This window comes from Ranitomeya variabilis, chromosome 1 (assembly GCF_051348905.1).
Source record: "Ranitomeya variabilis isolate aRanVar5 chromosome 1, aRanVar5.hap1, whole genome shotgun sequence".
Lineage (NCBI taxonomy): Eukaryota > Metazoa > Chordata > Amphibia > Anura > Dendrobatidae > Ranitomeya > Ranitomeya variabilis.
In genome coordinates this window covers 335,297,179-335,315,126 of record NC_135232.1, presented here as the reverse complement: position 1 = coordinate 335,315,126, position 17,948 = coordinate 335,297,179, and the positions used below count along the sequence as shown (strand labels likewise).

At 43.8% G+C, this 17,948-nt stretch overlaps 1 protein-coding gene across 2 annotated transcripts in view; it reads left to right on the top strand.

Annotated features, from left to right (window-relative positions):
* The window catches only part of LOC143817738 (dehydrogenase/reductase SDR family member 4-like), a 77,712-nt gene that overhangs the window by 46,139 nt on the left and 13,625 nt on the right, over positions 1 to 17,948 (top strand). For both annotated transcript variants that reach the window (XM_077299231.1, XM_077299226.1), the window contains 4 exons: positions 70 to 247; positions 1,231 to 1,332; positions 4,942 to 5,012; positions 17,285 to 17,336. In XM_077299231.1, the coding sequence (XP_077155346.1) occupies positions 70 to 247; positions 1,231 to 1,332; positions 4,942 to 5,012; positions 17,285 to 17,336 (403 nt within the window). The remainder of the gene's footprint in view (positions 1 to 69; positions 248 to 1,230; positions 1,333 to 4,941; positions 5,013 to 17,284; positions 17,337 to 17,948) is intronic.

Sequence of the window (17,948 nt, the reverse complement as noted above, 5' to 3'; positions counted from 1 at the left end):
AGCATGGTGTGATAGAACTTTACACTGTTTATTGATGTACATTAACGAGTTTAATATTGGCATATGCAGGATCGGCTTAGCTATTGCACGACGACTTGCTCAGGATGGTGCACGAGTTCTTATCAGTAGCCGAAAACAAGAAAATGTGGACAGGGCTGTTGAAGAACTCAAAAAAGAGGGATTGGCGGTAGAAGGGGCGGTGTGCCATGTGGGAAAGAATGAAGACCGAGTAAAACTAGTGAATACAGTGAGTATGTTATACGGTTTTTCTGAACCAGCTCTGCAGTAGAGATGGGTGGACGCCTGGATGTTCGACATGTGCATGACAGCGCAAGAAAAACTGCCTGTGATCAGTGGCAAAATCATCAGGCTGCCGTGCTTCCCACGCTGTCAAATGACAGCATGAGCCGGCAGCTATGATCGAAGGTAAAAGTTTACCTTTGGTCACTGGTGTCGGCTGATGGGACTACTGCCCCCATCAGCCTGCGCCTGCTGCCACTAATAACAGCAACAGCAGGCTGCGATTGTTGGGAGTATTCGTCATCCTCCCTGTGCCTGCGCTCTAATTAAAGGATTAAAAAAGACGTTGTGGGTTCCCCTGTATTTTTGATAAGCAGCCAGGCAAAACTGACACCTGGGGTCTGCAACTCTCAGCTGTCAGAGTTAGCAAGGCTGGTTATCAACAATAGAGCGGTTCCCATGCTGTTTTTTAAATTTTTTTTAGATATTTTTCCTATAAGAAGTCTACAAGGTGGATATTCCCTTGTCATGGCTACAGGCCTACATATGAAAAAAATAAACATATAATAGTTCTGTTTTAGCCTTTGGTATATTTAGACTGTGACATCTTCCCCAAGCAGAGTGTTAATTATATTTGTTTCCCACGGTCCCCACTGTAATTCAGCTATGCCTTTCTATAATCAAGCTCCCTATAAGGTAAAGATGTGTGGTGTGGGAATTGATTTCTAATGGCTATGTTCTTCATGTGCTCATTAAGACCCATTTGATACTTCTCCGAATCATATTTACTTAAGTAATGATTGTTAAAGGGGTCGTCCACCTTTTGGGGAAGATTTTTTCTTACTGGCTTTGCAGTATATTAGGAAGTAATTTCATCTGTATGTTTATTTCCATTCACAAACCTTTATGTTACCTCTTGACAGAAAATTGAGTAGTAGAATAGTTGCTATTAACTTAATGACTGCTTTTTCACTCCACAAACTGTTCTAGGCTGTGCAGAAATTTGGAGGCGTTGATATCCTTGTTTCTAACGCTGCTGTTAACCCCTTTTTTGGGAGCATATTGGACTCTACAGAAGAAGTGTGGGACAAGGTATGACGGGTTATAATAACACTTTTTTTTACTGCAGTGCCATACTTTTATTGCATTTTAGTGAATACAGCCATTATTTTGGGGTGAGTGCCCAGTCTTTGAAAATTACCACTTTTCACATCATGAGGAATGAAAAAAATAATCCAATAAATTATGTTGCTTTAAGCCTGCATACACATTAAACTGATGCCGACCAAACCCACTGATATCGACTGGTTAACAGTCTAATGTGTATGTGACCCTCCGACGATTTATTATCAGGGAAATTATTGATCCGACACGTCTGGTTTTGGGCTGCTAGTCGTATTGCTTGCCAGAGATAAGCCACGGCTTGGGATGTCTGACAGCGTCTTTCTCATGGAGAGCACAGGAACTCTCGGCCGAGAGTCCACTCTTGTGTCTGACAGAGCTGGCGGAGATGACTCCGGCCGAACCATCATTCAGCCGATGGCCATCTAACGTGTATGGTGGGCTTTAAGCTTCAGTTACATGGTGGCATTTTATTCCTGTAAAATCATGAGACAACTGCAAACTCTGTGTCCTTATTGGGACTAAACCTTAAAGGGGTGGTCTTAGATCCGAAACCACATTTGTCTAGGGCTGAGCTGCAGTACCAGACACAGAGCGGACTATAATGAGTATTTCTATTCACAGGCCTAATTGTACCTTGGGTGAATGTCCAAGAGCTGTTACGCCATTTGCTTTGCAATTTATTAACTTTGATAATGTTTGATGAAAACTAAAGCATTTCTGACTTTAATTACTAGAAAAAGTGCATGTGATCACTGTTTATACAGTAAAAGCCCAACTTTCTTCCAAAGTAATCAGTGTTATTCACACATCTAAAAGTCTAAAATTATAACTGGACAAATCCAAGAAGTATTAATAAAAGTCTTAATGGAACAGTAAAAAACATGCAAATAATAATAATTGGTTGTGTGAACTTTTACCTATGCCAGACGTTTCTTTTAGGGCTCGATCACATGAGTGTATAACACGTCCGAATGCTATGCAATGTTTTATCAGATAGCACTCGCTCCAATGCTATACTATGGGGCAGAGCAGATCTGTGAGGTTTTATCAGATAGCACTCAGCCCAATGTTATACTATGGGGCAGTACAGATCTGTGATGTTTAGCAGATAGCACTCAGCCCAATGTTATACTATGGGGCACTGCAGATCTGTGATGTTTTATCAGATAGCACTCAGCCCAATGTTATACTATGGGGCAGTACAGATCTGTGATGTTTAGCAGATAGCACTCAGCCCAATGTTATACTATGGGGCACTGCAGATCTGTGATGTTTTATCAGATAGCACTCAGCCCAATGTTATACTATGGAGTAGTGCAGATCTGTGATGTTTATCAGAAAGCATTTGGCCCAATGTTATACTGTGGGGCAGTGCTGATCTGTGATGTTTATCAGATAGCACTCGGCCCAATGTTATACTGTGGGGCAGTGCAGATCTGTGATGTGTATCTGATAGCACTCTGCCCAGTGCAGTGTTATACTATGGGGCAGTGCAGATCAGCCATTATTTTCTCATGCCGATTTGGCTTGAGAAAATAGTTGCAGCATGCTGCGATTGGCAGTGAGACTTGGCTCACATGCTCCCATAGACTTGTATGAGGCAGGAAACTTTCAAATTTATACAGCCATTTTATTTTACCTTGGATTTTCAGCATAATCTGGTCTAAGGCTACTTTCACACATCAGGTTTTTCGTTTCAGGCACAATACGGCTAATGTTGTAAAAAACATTTTTTCTGCCGAGAGGGAGAGACCCCAGAACCGAAAATATGCATGAGAGAGACCCCAGAACGGAAAATGATTTCAATGCAAAATTCTTGGAATACTGGATCCGCACGCCGGATTGATTGTTTCACATCTCCGTTTCACACGTTTTTGGCCGGTTCCGTCACTGTGCGCTTTTTTCGCTAGACAAAAAAACGCTCCTCTGGACGTTTTCTCCGTCCGCCGGAAACGACTATTTGGACAGATCCGGAAAAAAACGGATGAAACGTCTGCCCATCAGGCGCAATCCGGCGCTAATGCAAGTCTATGAGAAAAAAACGGATCCGGCGTAAAAAAAAAGGATCCGTTTTTTTCAAAACTTGCCGGATTGTGCCTGAAACAAAAAACCTGATGTGTGAAAGTAGCCTAAGAGAGCTATTTAAAAGGATTGTCCACTAATTAACTCCATTTGCATGGGTACAGGGTGGTGGAAAAATTTTAAAAAAACAAATCTCATCTCCTGGACCAATGCTGTGCCTTCATATGCAACACTGTGTCTCCCGCCGGTGTTCAAGCATCAATGTCCAACTGGGCATTATGTAACCACTGCAGCCAATTTGTGGCCAATTGGCTGCAACCTTGGATTAGGCCTGTCCCACACGTCCAGATAATTCCGGTACCGGAAAAATCGGTACCGGAGTTATCCGTGTCCGTGTGCTCACGTGGCACATCAGTGTGGCACACGTGCGGCAGCCGTGTGCCGCCCGTGTGCCCACTGAGGACCACACGGACCGTGCAGGAGACAGCGCTAGAGATAAGCGCTGTCCCCTGCATCTGGTGCTGAAGCCGGAATTCATTCCTTCTCCCCAGCAGCGTTCGCTGGAGAGAAGGAATGAAAAATCATAGTTTTTTTTTTTGTTTAAAATAAAGATCCTTGTCACCAATCCCCCTCCCACCCCCTGTGCGCGCGCCCGCCCGCTGGAAATAAAATACTCACCCGGCTCCCTCAATGCTTCCTCTCAGCGCCGCAGCTTGTCCTGTATGAGCGGTCACGTGGTGCCGCTCATTACAGTGATGAATATGCGGCTCCACCTCCCATAGGGGTGGAGCCGCATATTCATCACTGTAATGAGAGGTACCACGTGACCGCTCATACAGAACAAGCTGCGGCGCTGAGAGGAAGCATCGAGGGAGCCGGGGGAGTATTTTATTTCCAGCGGGCAGGCGCACGGGGGTGGGAGGGGGGTGGTGACAAGGATCTTTATTTTAAACAAAAAAAAAACAATGATTTTTCATTCCTTCTCTCCAGCGAACGCTGCTGGAGAGAAGAAATGAATGGCGGCTTCAGCACCACAAGCTGGTGGGACAGCGCTTACTGTAGTGCTGTCTCCTGCACGGCACACGGACTGCACATGGACAGCCTCCGTGTGCGGTACGTGTTTTACACGGACCCATTGACTTTAATGGGTCCGTGTGATCCGTGCACTCCCACGAACACTGACATGTCTCCGTGTTTTTCAAACGGACACACGGTCCGTGAAAACACGCTGACATGTGCAGAGACACATTGATTTTAATGTGTCTACGTGAGTCAGTGTCTCCGGTACGTGAGAAAACTGTCACCACACGTACTGGAGCCACTGACGTGTGAAACCGGCCTTACAGTGCTGAGTACGGAGGAGCAGCGCCAGTCCTCTAGGAGAGTGTCTTTTATTTCCTCGCCATCTAGAGGTAAATAGTGGCCCCTCCAAAAATGTTTGCAGTTTGTATTGTGAAATGTGATAAAAGGATCAGCTTTAAATGCCTAAGATAGTAACGTTTTTAGATACCCATATTACTCACAAAGTCACTTTGCTGATTATTTTTTCTTCAGATCCTGGATGTTAATGTTAAAGCAACATTCCTTTTGGTGAAGCTTGTGGTGCCCAAAATGCAGGAAAGAGGGTGAGAATTCGTGTTTATGAAGAGGAATTGTCTTTACTAGATGAGCTGTCTTGCACATTCTACATTTTCTGAACGATAGGCCCAATTTATTATGACTGGCGTTTCGTACACCAGTCTTAATGATGGACGTGCGGGAGAAGGATGCACTTAAACTTATTAGGAGACACACACTATCTTACCACTGGTGTGGACCTCTGTGAGCCTCACCAGAATTGTTACTCAAGTCAGAGACTTGATTACTTTTCTGGTCTAAGCTATACCATTAAGGTATCAAAAACCTAGAGAGATGAACTGGAATAGAAGTTGGTATGCATGCAACGTGTAGGCGCATGTTTACACTAGCCACTAAAGAGGGAAAACCTAAGATAAAAGCAAAATTACCCTGCAGTAAATAAATAGCAATAGTGCATGAAAATTACATAGGTTATTTGGTTAACATAATTTTGATTAAAAAAAAACATAAAAGCCATCTCATTACGTCAAGGTAACCCTATTTGGGATGGTCTTAACCTCCAGTTTTCAAATCTTTACATATGTCAAATGACGTAAATGTGAATAAGAGTCGAGCAGGATGAAGACCCCGACTAATGGACACACAGCCATGGGGAGCTATATAAATGCAATTTCCAGTTCTAAGAAAAGGGAGGCCACATCCTTGTGTGCACTGAGTGCAAAAACCTGAAACAAAAATCTAAAGACATGAACTAGTATATCAATTGGTATGCATGCAACGTGCTTGCACTCAGTGCACACAAGGCCATGGCCTTTATATATACATATAATGTTTATATAGCTCCCCATTTCTAGGTTTCATTAGTTGTGGTCTAGGTCCTACTTGTCCTTTATTCACATTTACGTAATTTGACATATGGTAAGGTTTTAATACTAGAAGTCAAGTGTCCCGAATAGGGTCACCTTGACGTGGTGAGATGGCTTTTACGTTTACGTTTTTTTAATCAAAATAATGTTAGGTTACTTAGTTATGTTATTGTCATGCACTATTGCTATCTTTTTATTTACTGCAGGGTGTTTGTTCATTTTGTTTTTACTTTAGGCTTTGCCATTAAAGTATTGTAATTTTTTATATGCAAATTGCCTCTACTGAGAAAAAGAGGACTTAACTCTATAGCGCCACCTGTTGGAAGTAGCGATCCTACAAGTCACAATCAACCCTTTAACGAGTCGTGCAATATGACTTAGGATAAAAGCCAAATCAGTATCTCAATTCGCAGACACGGTGTTTTGGGCTGTTGGCCCTCGTCAGTGCGAAGCATGAGCACTGATTTGGCTAGGTGAGAGGCTCTGGACTGGGGTCTAAGGGGTTGTTGAACAGACCTCTCCATGTCTTGTCCTGCCCATAATCGGCCCAATTTTGAGGTTTTGGCATGGATTGGAGTGAAAACGCCAGAAGTTATGTTTTTGCACAACTTCGAGATGCAAACGTTTTGCGACTTTTAACCCTTTTCCAACATCTGGCGTAATAATACGCCAATGTCGGACACCCATCCTTTGATGTGAGCTGCGGCGTTGAGCCCATATCTTTTCGGGCACTTGTTAGCTGTTTTGAACAGCTAACATGTGCCTGAAACAGCCGCGGGTGGAATCGCAATCCACCCGCAGCTGTTAACGAGTTAAATGCCGCTCTCAAACTCTGAAAGCGGCATTTAACACGCGCTTCCGGCAAGCGCGCTGGAAATCCCACCCATCGGTGACCCCCGTCATGTGATCGTGGGTCACTGATGGGTTGGCATGACAACCAGTGGTCTCCAGTAGACCTCTATGGTTGTCACTGCCAGATTGCTATGAGCACCGCCCGGTTGGTCGGCGGTCATAGCAAGTCAGCAATTCTGCTACATACAGGAGATCTGATCATCATCTGTATGTAGCAGTGCTGATTGGATTATGGCAGCTTCTAGTCTCCCATGGAGACTATTGAAGCATGCCAAAAGTAAAAAAAAAATGTTTTAAAAAATATATATATGTAAGTTCAAATCACCCCCTTTCGCCCCATTCAAAATAAAACAATAAAAAAATTTCAAACATACACATATTTGGTATCACTGTGTTCAGAATCGCCCGATCTATCAATATAAAAAAATAATTAACCCAATCTCTAAACGGCGTAACGAGAAAAAAAGTCAAAATGTCAGAATTACGTTTTTTTGGTCGCCGAAACATTGCATTAAAATGCAATAAATGGCAATCAAAAGATAGTATCTGCACCAAAAAGCTGTCATTAAAAACGACAGCTTGGCGCACAAAAAATAATCCCTCGCCCAACCAAAGATCATGAAAAATGGAGATGCTACCGGTCTCGGAAAATAACGCTTTTTTTTTAAACCCATTAATCCCAATAGACGTACTATCCCGTCGAGGTGACCGGGGACTTAATCCCCAGTGACGGGATTAAGCTGATTATTACATCTGACATCCGGCACTGACATCGTGGACCGCTCCCGGCACATTAACCCCCAGCACACTACGATCAAACATGATTGCAGGGTTCCGGCGGCACAGGGAAGCTGTTGTGGATTCTGTTTGTGGGCTCCCTCTGGTGGTTACTGCTGGTACTGGGTGACTTTGGTGGGTTGCGGCCTTTGGTTTCCACCTGTCCATCAGTGGCTGGGTGTTTCCTATTTTACCTGGCCTTTCTGTCATTCCCTTGCCGGCTATCAATGTATTCAGATGTGCTCTGTTTGGTTCCTGCCTACCTGCTCCCAGATCTTTCAGGATAAGCTAAGTGCTGATTTTCAGTTGTTGGTTTTTTTGTCCAGCTTGCTTATTATGTCTCTATGCTAGCTGGTAGCTCTAGTGGACTGAGGTTCTCCCCATGTGCCATGAGTTGGCACATGGGTTCTTGTAATCTCAGGATGGTTTTTTGATTAGGGTTTTTTTGCTGACCGCTCAGACCCCTTTTGTATCGTTCTGCTTTCTAGTTTACAGCGGGCCTCAATTTGCTGAACCTATATATATCATCTCTATGTGTGTGCCTTCCTCTCATTTCACCGTCAATACATGTGGGGGGCAACTATACCTTTTGGGGTTCATTCCTCTGGAGGCAAGTGAGGTCTTATTTTCTCTGCAGTACTAGTTAGCTCTTAGGCTGGTGCGTGGCATCTAGAACCAACGTAGGCACGCTCCCTGGCTATCTCTAGTTGCGTTTGTCAGGCGTAGGGCAGCGGTCAGCCCAGGTTCCATCACCCTAGAGCTCGTCCGATATTTTGTATTACTTTGCTTGTCCCTTGCTATCCCTAGCCATTGGGATTCATGACAGTATAGCCGGCCCACAAAGTGTTAATTGTTTGGGCTGAAGCAGGAGAAAAAGAAGTGTTTAAGGGAAATTTATTTATTTTATTTTTTTTTTTCCTTCAGAGTTTTGCTGCCTAGCCCTTAATTGCTGTCTAGCTGCTTCTTACCTCCTCTTAACCCTTGAATGGCTCTGATATTAGCTGTTTAACATGGATGTCCAGAGTTTGGCTTCCAGCCTGAGTAATCTCGCGGCAAAAGTTCAAAACATACAGGATTTTGTTGTTCACACTCCCATGTCTGAACCTAGAATTCCTATTCCAGAGTTCTTTTCTGGAGATAGATCTACCTTCCTGAATTTCAGGAACAATTGTAAATTGTTTCTTTCTTTAAAATCTCGCTCCTCTGGAGACCCTGCTCAACAGGTCAAGATTGTAATATCTTTCCTGCGAGGCGACCCTCAGAATTGGGCATTTGCATTGGCACCAGGGGATCCTGCATTGCTCAATGTGGATGCGTTTTTTCTGGCATTGGGATTGCTCTATGAGGAACCCAACCTGGAGATTCAGGCTGAAAAGGCTTTATTAGCCCTCTCTCAGGGGTATGATGAAGCGGAAATATATTGCCAAAAATTTCGGAAATGGTCTGTGCTTACTCAGTGGAATGAGTGCGCCCTGGCTGCCAACTTCAGAAATGGTCTTTCCGAGGCCATTAAGGATATTATGGTGGGGTTCCCTACGCCTACAGGTCTGAATGAGTCGATGGCTATGGCCATTCAGATTGATCGGCGTTTACGGGAGCGCAAACCCGTGCACCAGTTGGCGGTGTCTTCTGAACAGGCACCTGAGACTATGCAATGTGATAGAATTCAGTCCAGAAGTGAACGGCAAAATTATAGGCGGAAAAATGGATTGTGTTTTTATTGTGGTGATTCAGCTCATGTTATATCAGCATGCTCTAAACGCACTAAAAGGGTTGATAAATCTTTTGCCATTGGTACTCTGCAGCCTAAGTTCATTTTGTCTGTGACTCTGATTTTTTCACTGTCTTCCATTTCCGTCGATGCCTATGTGGATTCAGGCGCTGCCCTGAGTCTTATGGATTGGTCATTTGCTAAACGCTGCGGTTTTAGTCTGGAGCCTCTGGAAGTTCCTATCCCTCTGAGGGGAATTGACTATACACCATTGGCTATGAATAAGCCGCAGTATTGGACACAAGTGACCATGCGCATGACTCCCGTTCATCAGGAGGTGATTCGCTTCCTTGTACTGTATAATTTACATGATGTACTAGTGCTTGGTCTGCCATGGTTACAAACTCATAATCCTGTCCTGGACTGGAAAACAATGTCTGTGTTAAGCTGGGGATGTCAGGGGGTTCATGATTATGCACCTCCGATTTCAATCGCTTCATCTACTCCTTCTGAGATCCCTGCGTTTTTGTCTGACTATAGGGATGTTTTTGAGGAGCCTAAGCTCAATTCGCTCCCTCCTCATAGAGATTGTGACTGTGCTATAGAATTGATTCCTGGCAGTAAGTTCCCTAAGGGTCGTTTATTTAATCTGTCACTGCCAGAGCATACTGCTATGCGGAATTATATTAAGGAGTCCTTGGAAAAGGGACATATTCGTCCATCTTCGTCCCCTCTGGGAGCAGGTTTTTTTTTCGTGGCAAAAAAAGATGGTTCCCTGAGGCCTTGTATAGATTATCGCCTTCTGAATAAGATTACAGTCAAATATCAGTATCCACTGCCATTATTGACTGATTTGTTTGCTCGCATTAAGGGGGCTAGGTGGTTCACTAAGATAGATCTTCGCGGTGCGTATAATCTGGTGCGGATAAAACAGGGTGACGAGTGGAAAACCGCATTTAATACGCCTGAGGGCCATTTTGAGTATTTGGTAATGCCTTTTGGACTCTCCAATGCTCCGTCAGTCTTTCAGTCCTTTATGCACAATATTTTCCGTGAATATCTGGATAAGTTTATGATTGTGTATTTGGATGATATTTTGGTGTTTTCTGATGACTGGGAGTCTCATGTTTTACAGGTCAGGAAGGTGTTTCAGGTTCTGCGGGCCAATTCTCTGTTTGTGAAGGGCTCAAAGTGTCTCTTCGGAGTCCAGAAGATTTCTTTTTTGGGGTACATTTTTTCTCCTTCTACTATTGAGATGGATCCCGTCAAGGTTCAGGCGATTTGTGACTGGACACAACCTACATCTGTTAAGAGCCTTCAGAAGTTCTTGGGGTTTGCTAATTTTTATCGTAGGTTCATTGCTAATTTTTCCAGTATTGTTAAACCTTTGACTGATTTGACTAAAAAGGGTTGTGATGTTGCTGATTGGTCTCCTGCGGCCGTGGAGGCCTTTCAGGAACTTAAGCGCCGGTTTTCTTCTGCTCCTGTGTTGTGTCAACCAGATGTTTCACTTCCTTTTCAGGTTGAGGTTGATGCTTCCGAGATTGGAGCGGGGGCGGTTTTGTCACAGAGAAGTTCTAATGGCTCGGTGATGAAGCCATGTGCATTCTTCTCTAGAAAATTCTCGCCCGCCGAGCGCAATTATGATGTGGGTAATCGGGAGCTTTTGGCCATGAAGTGGGCATTTGAGGAGTGGCGTCATTGGCTTGAGGGTGCTAAACATCGTGTGGTGGTCTTGACTGATCACAAGAATCTCATTTACCTTGAGTCTGCCAGGCGTTTGAATCCTAGACAGGCTCGTTGGTCGTTGTTTTTTTCTCGTTTCAATTTCGTGGTTTCATACCTGCCAGGTTCAAAGAATGTGAAGGCAGATGCTCTTTCCAGGAGTTTTGTGCCTGACTCTCCTGGAGACTCTGGGCCTACTGGTATCCTTAGGGATGGGGTAATATTGTCCGCCGTATCCCCAGACTTGCGACGTGCATTGCAGGAGTTTCAGGTGGATAAACCGGATCGTTGTCCACCAGAAAGACTGTTTGTTCCGGATGATTGGACCAGTAGAGTCATCTCCGAGGTCCATTCTTCTGTGTTGGCTGGTCATCCTGGAATATTTGGTACTAGAGACTTGGTGGCCAGGTCTTTTTGGTGGCCTTCCTTGTCTAGGGATGTGCATACCTTTGTGCAGTCTTGTGAAGTGTGTGCTCGAGCTAAGCCTTGCTGTTCTCGGGCCAGTGGGTTGTTGTTATCCTTGCCCATCCCAAAGAGGCCTTGGACGCACATTTCCATGGATTTTATTTCTGATCTCCCGGTTTCACAGAAAACGTCCGTTATCTGGGTGGTGTGTGACCGCTTTTCTAAGATGGTTCATTTGGTGCCCTTGCCTAAGTTGCCTTCCTCCTCTGAGTTGGTCCCTTTATTTTTTCAGAACGTGGTTCGTTTGCATGGGATTCCGGAGAATATCGTTTCTGACAGGGGATCCCAGTTTGTGTCTAGATTTTGGCGGACGTTTTGTGCCAAGATGGGCATTGATTTGTCTTTCTCGTCTGCATTCCATCCTCAGACGAATGGCCAGACGGAGCGAACTAATCAGACCTTGGAAACTTATTTGAGGTGTTTTGTTTCTGCTGATCAAGATGACTGGGTTGCTTTTTTGCCGCTGGCCGAATTTGCTCTTAATAATCGGGCTAGTTCTGCCACGTTGGTCTCTCCTTTTTTTTGTAATTCGGGGTTTCATCCTCGTTTTTCCTCTGGTCAGGTGGAGTCTTCGGATTGTCCTGGAGTGGACGTGGTGGTGGACAGGCTACATCAGATTTGGAATCAGGTGGTGGACAATTTGAAGTTATCTCAGGAGAAGACTCAGCAGTTTGCTAATCGCCGTCGCCGCGTGGGTCCCCGACTTCTTGTTGGGGATTTGGTGTGGTTGTCTTCTCGTTTTGTCCCTATGAAGGTCTCTTCTCCTAAGTTCAAGCCTCGGTTCATCGGTCCTTATAGGATCTCGGAGATTCTTAACCCTGTATCTTTTCGTTTGGATCTCCCAGCATCGTTTGCTATTCATAATGTGTTCCATCGGTCGTTGTTGCGGAGGTATGAGGTGCCCGTTGTTCCTTCGGTTGAGCCTCCTGCTCCGGTGCTGGTGGAGGGAGAATTGGAGTATGTTGTTGAGAAGATCTTGGATTCTCGTGTTTCCAGACGCAAACTCCAGTATTTGGTTAAGTGGAAGGGTTATGGTCAGGAGGATAATTCCTGGGTGGTCGCCTCCGATGTTCATGCGACTGATTTGGTCCGCGCCTTCCATAGAGCTCACCCTGATCGCCCTGGGGGTTCTCGTGAGGGTTCGGTGACCCCTCCTCAAGGGGGGGGTACTGTTGTGGATTCTGTTTGTGGGCTCCCTCTGGTGGTTACTGCTGGTACTGGGTGACTTTGGTGGGTTGCGGCCTTTGGTTTCCACCTGTCCATCAGAGGCTGGGTGTTTCCTATTTTACCTGGCCTTTCTGTCATTCCCTTGCCGGCTATCAATGTATTCAGATGTGCTCTGTTTGGTTCCTGCCTACCTGCTCCCAGATCTTTCAGGATAAGCTAAGTGCTGATTTTCAGTTGTTTGTTTTTTTTGTCCAGCTTGCTTATTATGTCTCTATGCTAGCTGGTAGCTCTAGTGGACTGAGGTTCTCCCCATGTGCCATGAGTTGGCACATGGGTTCTTGTAATCTCAGGATGGTTTTTTGATTAGGGTTTTTTTGCTGACCGCTCAGACCCCTTTTGCATCGTTCTGCTTTCTAGTTTACAGCGGGCCTCAATTTGCTGAACCTATATATATCATCTCTATGTGTGTGCCTTCCTCTCATTTCACCGTCAATACATGTGGGGGGCAACTATACCTTTTGGGGTTCATTCCTCTGGAGGCAAGTGAGGTCTTATTTTCTCTGCAGTACTAGTTAGCTCTTAGGCTGGTGCGTGGCGTCTAGAACCAACGTAGGCACGCTCCCTGGCTATCTCTAGTTGCGTTTGTCAGGCGTGGTGCAGCGGTCAGCCCAGGTTCCATCACCCTAGAGCCTGTCCGATATTTTGTATTACTTTGCTTGTCCCTTGCTATCCCTAGCCATTGGGATTCATGACAGGAAGCATCGCGCAGGGAGGGGGCTCCCTGCATGCTTCCGTGAGACCCTCGGAGCACCGCGATGTGATCGCGTTGCTCCGAGGGTCTCCTACCTCGTCCTCCCTGCAGGCCCCGGATCCAAAATGGCCGCGGGGGGCCTTCCGGGTCCGGCAGGGATGTGGCTTTCAAGCGCCTGCTCAGAGCAGTAACGACCCGACCTATAAAACTGTCCCACTAGTTAACTCCTTCAGTGAACACCGTAAAAAAAAAGAGGCAAAAAACAACGCTTTATTATCATACCGCCGAGCAAAAAGTGGAATAACACGCGATCAAAAAGACGGATATAAATAACCATGGTACCCCTGAAAATGTAATCTTCTCCCGCAAAAACCGAGCCACCACACAGCATCATCAGCGAAAAAATAAAAAAGTTATAGTCCTCAGAATAAAGCGATGCAAAATAATTATTTTTTATATAAAATAGTTTTTATCGTATAAAGCGCCAAAACATAAAAAATGATATAAATGAGGTATTGCTGTAATCGTACTGACCCGAAGAATAAAACTGCTTTATCAATTTTACCAAATGTGGGACGGTATAAATGCCCCCCCCCTAAAAGAAATTCATGAATGGTACCAATAAAAACGTCAACTCATCCCGCAAAAAACAAGACCTCACATGACTCTGTGGACCAAAATATGGAAAAACTATAGCTCTCAAAATGTGGAGACGCAAAAACTATTTTTTGCAAAAAAAAGCGTCTTTTAGTGTGCGACGGTTGCCAATCATAAAAATCCCCTAAAAAACCCGCTATAAAAGTAAATCAAATCCCCCTTCATCACCCCTTTAGTTAGGGAAAAATAATAAAATTTTCCCATTAGGGTTGGGGCTAAAGTTAGGGTTAGGGTTGGGGCTAAAGTTAGGAATGGGGCTAAAGTTAGGGTTGGGGCTAAAGTTAGGGTTAGGGCTACAGTTAGGGTTGGGGCTAAAGTTAGGGTTAGGGTTGAGGCTAAAGTTGGGGTTGGGGCTACAGTTAGGGTTGGGGCTACAGTTAGGGTTGGGGCTAAAGTTAGGGTTTGGATTACATTTACGGTTGGAATTAGGGTTGGGATTAGGGTTAGGGGTGTGGTTAGGGTTATGGTTGGGATTACAGTTAGGAGTGTGTTGGAGTTAGGGGTTAGGGGTGTGTTGGGGTTAGAGGTGTGGGTGGGATTAGGGCTAGGGGCATGTTCGGGTTAGGGGTGTGGATAGGGTTATGGTTAGGGTTGGGATTAGGGTTAGGGGTGTGTTTGGGTTAGGGTTTCAGTTAGAATTCGGGGTTTCCACTGTTTAGGCACATCAGGGGCTCCCCAAACGCGACATGGCGTCCGATCTCAATTCCAGCCAACTCTGCTTTGAAAAAGTAAAACCGTGCTTCTTCCCTTCCGAGCTCTCCAGTGCGCCCAAACGGGTTTACCCCAACATATGGGGTATCAGCGTACTCAGGAGAAATTGGACAACAACTTTTGGGGTCCAATTTCTCCTGTTACCCTTGGGAAAATACAAAACCGGGGGCTAAAAAATAATTTTTGTGAAAAAAAAAAAAAAGGATTTCTTTATTTTCACGGCTCTGCGTTATAAACTGTAGTGAAACACTTGGGAGTTAAAAGTTCTCACAACACATCTAGATAAGTTCCTTGGGGGGTCTAGTTTCTAACATGGGGTCACTTGTGGGGGGTTTCTACTGTTTAGGTACATCAGGGGCTCTGCAAATGCAACGTGACGCCTGCAGACCAATCCATCTGTCTGCATTCCAAACGGCGCTCCTTCCCCTCCGAGCTCTGCCATGCGCCCAAACGGTGGTTCTCCGCCACATAAGGGGTATCAGCGTACTCAGGACAAATTGGACAACAACTTTTGGGGTCCAATTTCTCTTGTTACCCTTGGAAAAATACAAAACTGGGGGCTAAAATATAATTTTTGTGGGAAAAAAAGATTTTTTATTTTCACGGCTCTGTGTTATAAACTGTAGTGAAACACTTGGGGGTTCACAGTTCTCACAACACATCTAGATAAGTTCCTTAGGGTGTCTACTTTCCAAAATGGTGTCACTTGTGGGGGGTTTCGATGTTTAGGCACATCAGGGGCTCTCCAAACGCAACATGGCGTCCCATCTCAATTCCAGTCAATTTTGCATTGAAAAGTCAAACGGAGCTCCTTCCCTTCCGAGCTCTGCCATGCGCCCAAACAGTGCTTTACCCCCACATATTGGGTATCAGCGTACTCAGGACAAATTGATCAACAACTTTTGGGGTCCAATTTCTTCTGTTACCCTTTGGAAAATAAAAAATTGGGGGTGAAAAGATCATTTTTTGTGAAAAAATATGATTTTTTTATTTTTACGGCTCTGTATTATAAACTTCTGTGAAGCACTTGGTGGGTCAAAGTGCTCACCACACATCTAGATAAGTTCCTTAGGGGGTCTACTTTCCAAAATGGTGTCACTTGTGGGGGGTTTCAATGTTTAGGCACATCAGAGGCTCTCCAAACGCAACATGGCATCCAATCTCAATTTCAATCAATTTTGCATTGAAAAGTCAAACGGCGCTCCTTCCCTTCCGAGCTCTGCCATGCAACCAAACAATGGTTTACCCCCACATATGGGGAATCGGCATACTCAGGACAAATTGTACAACAACTTCTGGGGTCCAATTTTTCCTGTTACCCTTGGTAAAATAAAACAAATTGGAGCTGAAGTAAATTTTTTTGTGAAAAAAAAAGTTACGGTAAATGTTAATTTTTTTTTTTAAACATTCCAAAAATTCCTGTGAAACACCTGAAGGGTTAATAAACTTCTTGAATGTGGTTTTGTGCACCTTGAGGGGTGCAGGTTTTAGAATGATGTCACACTTGGGTATTTTCTATCATATAGACCCCTCAAAATGACTTCAAATGAGATGTGGTCCCTAAAAAAAAAATGGTGTTGTAAAAATGAGAAATTGCTGGTCAACTTTTAACCCTTATAACTCCGTAACAAAAAAAAATTTTGGTTCCAAAATTGTGCTGATGTAAAGTAGACATGTGGGAAATGTTACTTATTAAGTATTTCGTGTCATATATCTCTGTGATTTAAGGGCATAAAAATTCAAAGTTGGAAAATTGCGAAATTTTCTAAATTTTTGCCAAATTTCAGTTTTTTTCACAAATAAACGCAAGTAATATCAAAGAAATTTTAGCACTTTCATGAAGTACAATATGTCACGAGAAAACGGTGTCAGAATCATCAGGATCCGTTGAAGCGTTCCAGAGCTATAACCTCATAAAGGGACAGTGGTCAGAATTGTAAAAATTGGCCCAGTCAATAACGTGCAAACCACCCTTAGGGGTTAAAGAAAGTTTGGAATTTTTTTACACCACTTAGATAAAAAAGAACCATGTTTGGTGTCTATGAACTTGCAATGACCTGAAGAATCATAATGGCAGGTCAGTTTTTGCATTTAGTGAACATAGTAAAAAAGCAAAACCAAAAACTATTGTGGAATTGCACTTTTTTTGCAATTTTACTTCACTTGGAATTTTTTTCCTTTTTACTGTACATGATATGTTAGAACCAATGGTGACTTTCAAAAGTACAACTCCTCCTGCAAAAAACAAGCTTGAGGCTTATGACTTATCTTAACTAGGATGAATAACTAACATACTAAAGTTGCTATCAATTATTGCTAAAATACGTGTATAATATACAATCATTGGCTAAAACATAGCGCACTCTATATTTCCATTGTGGTATTTAAAAGAAAATTGAGGATGACTGCAGAGACTTTGGGTCTGTCACTGCACAAAACCAGTATTCTAAATGGTGCTGGGTAGGTGGGAGCCCTGTTACAGTTTTAGCATTGGGGCCCAGGAGATATAAGTTTATGTCTCTGGATTTCAATGTAAGGTGATGGGTTTGTGTGTAGGGACCGCTACCATTCAACCAGTAATAATATGGATTACTGCTTACCGCAGCACTACAACATAACACTGTTCTGTTTCCACAGAGGTGGGAGTATTGTGATTGTCTCGTCTATTGGAGGGTTTATCCCATTTCCTGTAAGTAAATATTCTTTTCAATGTTTGTACTACATCTGAAATCACATATGCTAGAACTAATGATGCAGTTCTGAGACAGAGTCAGAAATGGATCTGATAAAAAATATATGAGGTGGAATTACAAAAAAGTATAAAAATTGTTTTGCAACTTACTTAGGCTATGTGCACACGTTGTGGATTTTGCTGCGGGTCCGCAGCAGCTTTCCATGCGTTTACAGTACAATGTAAACCTATGGAAAACGCAATCCGCAGTGCACATGCTGTGGAAAAAAATGCGCGGAAACGTTGCGGGTTACATTCCGCAGCATGTCAGTTCTTTGTGCGGATTCCGCAGCGGTTTACCCCTGCTCCATAATAGGAATCCGCAGGTGGAATCTGCACAAAAAACGCATTAAATCTGCAGGTGAAACGCAGTGCCTTTTACCTGCAGATTTCTCAAATAAAGATTTCAAAAATCCGCAGAGCTCAAAACTACGTGTGCACATACCCTTAATGAGTAAAAATTAGCAGTGTTCTAAGTGAGTTTTCTAGTAAAAAGGGCTTGATAAATTGGCCTCATATAGTCCTTCCCTCTTACTTCTATTATTTTTAATCAGTTTTAAGGCTCATCGA